This window comes from Pseudomyrmex gracilis, unplaced genomic scaffold (genome assembly GCF_002006095.1).
Source record: "Pseudomyrmex gracilis isolate BER0280 unplaced genomic scaffold, ASM200609v1 scaffold_54, whole genome shotgun sequence".
In the NCBI taxonomy this organism is placed as follows: domain Eukaryota; kingdom Metazoa; phylum Arthropoda; class Insecta; order Hymenoptera; family Formicidae; genus Pseudomyrmex; species Pseudomyrmex gracilis.
This window is the reverse complement of record NW_018020638.1, coordinates 440740-446800: the sequence shown is the minus strand read 5'-3', so window position 1 is coordinate 446800 and position 6061 is coordinate 440740. Positions and strand designations below refer to the sequence as shown.

The following is a 6061-nucleotide window of genomic DNA, read 5'->3' as shown; positions in this document are numbered from 1 at the left end:
TCAGCGAACGAGCGTCGTTAGCCAGACGAGAGCGTAGCCGAACGACGACGAGGGGGGGTCGAGAAGGACTGGCGCCTGGGGTGCCTCGCCTGCCTTCGTAGGCGCGGTCATAGTAGGTTCCGCCTGATGCTGACGTACGTCGACGGCCACCTTGCAAGCCCGGCCAATTGCAAGCGACGCAGACAACGGTGGTAGGGATATTCACGGCGGTTGCGCGCATGACAATCCTCCACCACAAACTGCTCCGGGTACCTCGGGAACCTCGAGCAGGCTGCGGCGCTAGGCAGTCAGTCGCTCTCAGCTACGACATGCATAACGCATGAGAGCCCGAGCGAGATCTCTCTAACCCGTCTCTCCTCCGCCAACACACACACATACACACCTACATATATACACTCTCTCTCGCTCTCTCACCCTCTCTCATACACACACTCTCTCCCCGTACTCTCTCACCCACACGATCTCACGCACACACCGTATGTATACGCACACGTACACTCACGTAAAGAGAGGGACATCCACCGCCAGGAGGAACACATACGCACGACATCATATACCTACTCTGCTCCCGCCGAGTCGAGTCTCTTCCGTTCCGCGATTACCGTCGTACGTCCCTTTACGCCGAGCCGGTCGGTCGCTCGTACGCTGCTCGGTCGTCGGTCCGCGGTGGCAACCCCTAAGTGTAGTCGCGCCGTGCATCGTCGCCATCGGTACGCGTCCAACACGCCGGAGCCACGGACACGACGCCAGTGCGGAATAATCCTCGCATCAACGTAGACATTGTCTTCGTCGTCGGCGTCGTCGTCAATACGAGATAGTGATTATTCGACAACGAGTTTGACAACCACATCAGGAATGAGTGATCTCGGCTGAATCGATATTCTCGTCGCGAGTGACTTCCCGACTCAATTGGAGGGTCGGTCTCTACCCACGAGACCCAAGAAGAAAGGTTTTGATTACGCGTGTGATTCTCTCGTGCGGGGACGAATGATCACGGAAGATTACAAAAGAGAGGAAGAAGCGAGTTCCGGAGCGCCGCGATAGAGCGGTGCTCCGATTTTCGGAGCAGCGCTTCGTTTTCACGAAGACCCATCCTGTTAGAACAGAATAAAATATTGTGTCTCTCTTCCGTAAGGATTCGTCGATGTTTTCGTGTTGTCGCGTACATGACACAACTCGAGAAACTATGGACGAAACCTCATCGAGAGCGACAACCAGCTCCGTCTGGTGTCCGGTGTATCATCGCAAACTGTGGATTGTGCCAGTGATCAGTGATTATTAAGGGAACAGTTTCGCGAAGATTCATTCAAGTTTACGTTATCGTGACGTGACTACTTGACAACATCTTGAGATCAACAAAAAGGAAATTATTAATCATCGTCAATATTCTTGTGAAAAATTTATTCTCAAAATTCATCAACGTTCGGAAGACTCTCTGTGTGCTGGCTAGTAATATACACCCCGTGGGCGTTCCACGGCGGGTAAGCACACACCGAGAGGGTTTCGTGAAGCCTCTCGACGAGCGGAAAGTAGATGGCCGCTACCACGTACATGCCGGTTAGTAGCGCAGTGTCTACCGACCTGGATGGTGGTTCGGGTACAACGATCGGGATGAACATCGCCGTTGGTGGCTATTCCTCGGGCTCGCCCCGCAGCGCCGCCGACGCCGGCGAGATGAAGTACATGCCGGCGCCGCAGCATCATCACCACCATCACCATCACCATCAGGTGTCATCTTCACCGTCGCCGAACGGACTTTCCCATCCGGCGAGTCTCTCGTCGGCGAATCCCTGGGTGAGCCTGCAACCTGGCAGTGATCCCTGGGCGGCCTCGATGGGCATGCATCACACTACGCATCATCCCCATCATCATCCTCATCAGGCGAACACGAGCCTCGACGTAAAACCGTTGACCGCGGCCGCGGCGACCGCGGCGGACCAGGGCATGCACCATCGGGGTCCGCATCAATCCCCGGGTATGGCTTCGCCGCATTCTTGGCACGCACCGGTCGTCCCGTCGGCGCACTACAATCCCAGCGGTGGTGCGGCCTCGCCCACTACACTTCAGCAGTACCATGCGGCAATGAACGGTATGCTGCATCAACATCCGCATCAGCATCCACATCAGCTGCACAACCATCAGACCGGTCTACCTCACCACTTGAGGGACGCGCATAATCACAGTCCACCGTCGGGACATCCCTTGCACGGGGGTCATCCGCTCGACAGGGATCACAGCGCAGGTGAGGAGGACACGCCGACGTCGGACGACCTCGAAGCCTTTGCCAAGCAATTCAAACAACGGCGCATCAAGCTTGGTTTCACCCAGGCGGACGTCGGGCTCGCGCTCGGTACTCTCTACGGCAACGTCTTCTCGCAGACGACAATATGCAGGTTCGAAGCTCTACAGTTGAGCTTCAAAAATATGTGTAAGCTGAAGCCGCTGCTGCAGAAGTGGCTCGAGGAGGCGGACTCGACGACCGGCTCGCCGACGAGCATCGACAAAATCGCCGCTCAAGGCAGGAAGCGGAAGAAGAGAACGTCGATAGAGGTATCGGTAAAGGGCGCGCTCGAACAACACTTCCACAAGCAGCCTAAACCTTCGGCTCAGGAAATCACCTCGCTGGCGGATTCGTTGCAGCTTGAGAAAGAGGTCGTCAGGGTGTGGTTCTGCAATCGACGGCAGAAAGAGAAGAGGATGACGCCGCCTAACACGCTAGGCGACGGTATCATGGAGGGCATGCCACCGGGACATCAAAGCCAGAGCGGCCTCCATCAAAGTTATCATCCTCAGGATCACCTGCACGGCTCGCCTATGGGCCACAGCCACAGTCCGCCGATGCTCAGCCCTCAGGCCCTCACGGCCCACTCGCTTGCTGCTCACTAGCGTTCGCCGGGGCCTCCCCCGTTGGGCCTCGCGGTAACCTCGCAAAATTCGACGAACGTGTCGTCGACGGCGGAGACAACGACTCTGCCGCCGTTCTATCATCACTACCTTCAGGCGCGCACCGGCAGTTACACGACTTCGTAGCTGATCGACTCGCGGCGCCCTTTCTGTCTGCCGGACGGCGCTCGTTACCGGAACGAAGGTACCGAATGGTGGCTCGTTCGACGAGGTTCAACGGGGCTTAACGAGGCCGAGACCGGTCCATTGGGGAGGCTGAGAAGCTGACGCGCCCGATCGCCGATCTTTTTTCGACCTTGACCGCGCTCACAAACCCGAAGAGAGAATGAAATATTGAAGAAACAGAGGACATGTCGTCGTAAAATGTTGCAGCTGTCAACAAAGCATCGATGGCCATCCTGTGTTCAAGTTCATTAGGATATCTAAAAGTCGTCAAAAGTATCTTTTTCGCCGTCTTCAACTCGCGATAACGGCTGTTTCTCTCCATCGACAAAGTGACTCGACGACCAAAGAAGATCCAATGTCGTTCTCTCGAAGAATACCACTGTGGATAGCCGTGGTGATTACTCCTCTTCCGCGCCAGCCAGGTCGAGACCCGTTCGTCCGTTCGTGGAGCCGATTCGCAGATCTTGTTGGCTGTTTGCTGTTGTTTGTTATTGTTGTTTCGTCATCGTCGGTGAACGGAAGTGGTTGCCGACGGAAATCCAAGAAGGGATAGTTTAAAAACAGAGTGCGCGGAGTGGACTTCGACGAGAGTGCAGACGAAAAGAATCGAGGTGTTTCTTCTCTCTCTCGTTCGCGAGAAGATTCGATTATCGGACACGCAACATGCATCGCAAGGGTGTTTTTCCCTTGTTTTCTTTCACGAAGAAATCTTGAAATTCGCAAATCGGACGGACGAACGGGCGTCAAGAAAAGAGCGTACGTAAGGGACGAATGCTGTGTTCGCGCGGGATTTGCTCGGTGCAAACCTGGCGGATGATGTAACATAAGTAAATATGGACTGTAAATAATGTACTAGATAAAGCTAGTAAGTTAAGTGAGAGAAAGAGAGAGAGAGAGAGAGTATGAGTTTTATTGTCGTCGTCGTCGTCGTTGTCGTCATCGTCGTTGTCGGCGAGCGAGAACGTTCGAAAAAACTAGACGCGGGAGCTGGAATAAATGGAGGAAAGAGATGAAGAGACACGAAGGAAGAAAGAAAGAGAGAGAAAAAAAAACAAAGGATATGCGGCGCGACGAATTAAAAAAAAAAGAGGGACAGATTAACTAGATATATAAAAAAGAGACAGGGCGCACATCGAAGAGGGAACGCGTGTCGGAAAAGCGTGTGCGAAATCTTAGCGAGACAGCAAGACAGATCCCTCCTCACGCGAAAAACCCCTTCTGTATAAAAAAAAGTAAGTACACATAAATATACATATGTACATACACACGCGAGTCTATACATATATATATATATATATATAAATGAAAATATTGTATTATTATACAAAAACGGTATCATTATATAATTATTAATATAAAGAGAGAAGAAAAAAAGATATATATATATATTATATGACAAAAAAACGCGCGCGGAATATACCGATATATTCGAAAGTTCTATGTCTATGTATAGATCAAAAGATTTTAGCTATGTTCTCATCATTATATTATATAATTATTACGTTTTATTATGATTACTATTATTGTGCATTATAATAATTATTTTATTATTGTAACGTTTATTGTCCAGTCTTGAGTAAAAATGTTGTAATTGTGACACAGTCGGCGTTTTAACCCGGTGATTTTATATATATTATTATTGCTATTATACTATTCGTCACCATTATTATTGTCACTTATTATTATTATTATTATTATTCTTTATTATTGCGATTATTATATATTTTTAACTATTATTATTGTCATATCATCGAATACATGTATTGCCCGGGAGTCGAGCGCGGAGCCGAGAATGTCGCGCATCTTCCATCGCTGCCGGGCATAACATCGAAGATTTTTCTCTCTCGCACTCTTCCTCCACCTCTCAGCTTCTCGTTTCGTTCGTCTTCTCCTCATGTCACAATTGTGTGTTTTGTTTTGTTTTTTTTTTTTTTTTTTTGTTTTGTTCAAAGAGGCTTAGGCAGATGCGAAGCTGACGTGCGCGATTCGCGGTATCTATCTATACACACACTGAAAGAGAATATTTTGCATCATCAAGAAATACGTTAGATAGTGATAAACTGATGTGCTTTACGCGGAAATCATTAATTATCCGATGAGATTATTATACGCCGATTGATCGAACACGCAAGATCGTTCGTCGTTTCTTTTGTCGTTAATAATTTTTTTTCTAAATATATTCTAATAATAAATATATTTATATTTAGAAGAAAAAAACGCGAAAGTTCAAATTCATGACATTCAATCAGAGATTGAGACGATTTGCATGATATAGTGTACAAAATTTTAAGATTGTTTTTTTTTTTTTTTTTATACAGATAAGAGCCTGCGCTTTTCTCCGATCTTCTTTGGTTTGTTTGCCGATCGTCTCTCTATGAATTATTACATGAATTATCTCGCGCAGATTACTTTTTTCTCTGTTTTGGTTTTTCTTTTTTATATTACGTCTGCAAATCTTCTCTCATGCATAACTAATTATTGCACTTGTCGCGTGCGATACAAAACGGAAACATTAAAGGTGACGAAGCAGTCATTCTTGCCGTCGGTGAAATTAACATTATATCAGTACCTGAAATGACTGGAAAAAATAATAGAAACAGATACAAGAAATATCGAAAACAAAGAGTCTGCGGTTCGATGATGATATAATAAGATAAATTATTCATAGCAAATTAACAGCAAACACGAGACGTGTAGACTTATTGAGTGTAAAAGCGAGATCTTGATGATAATCTGTTTGTATTTCAAAAATATATATATAAAAAACAAACAACCAAACGTTTCGACTGTGTTCAGCTGTTTACGATACAAAAACTCGAATCGCCGAGACTAGTTAAAAAAAAAAAAAAAAAAAAAAACAATTTACAAAAGTAGACTAAAATGATTATAATTATGAATCAAATCGATCTCTATTGTTAACACGGTAATGTTAGACAATACGGGATTATTAAAAAATAACTGAAGTTTTCGTATACGTGAAAAAGAAAAAACG

General features: G+C 47.2%; 1 protein-coding gene across 1 annotated transcript; it reads left to right on the top strand.

Annotated features, from left to right (window-relative positions):
* Positions 1-268: 268 nt before the first annotated feature.
* Positions 269-4121, top strand: LOC109853745 (POU domain protein CF1A). Its single transcript, XM_020426131.1, has one exon. The coding sequence runs from the start codon at positions 1534-1536 to the stop codon at positions 2884-2886; it is 1353 nt and encodes a 450-aa protein (XP_020281720.1). The 5' UTR covers positions 269-1533; the 3' UTR covers positions 2887-4121.
* Positions 4122-6061: the final 1940 nt, after the last annotated feature.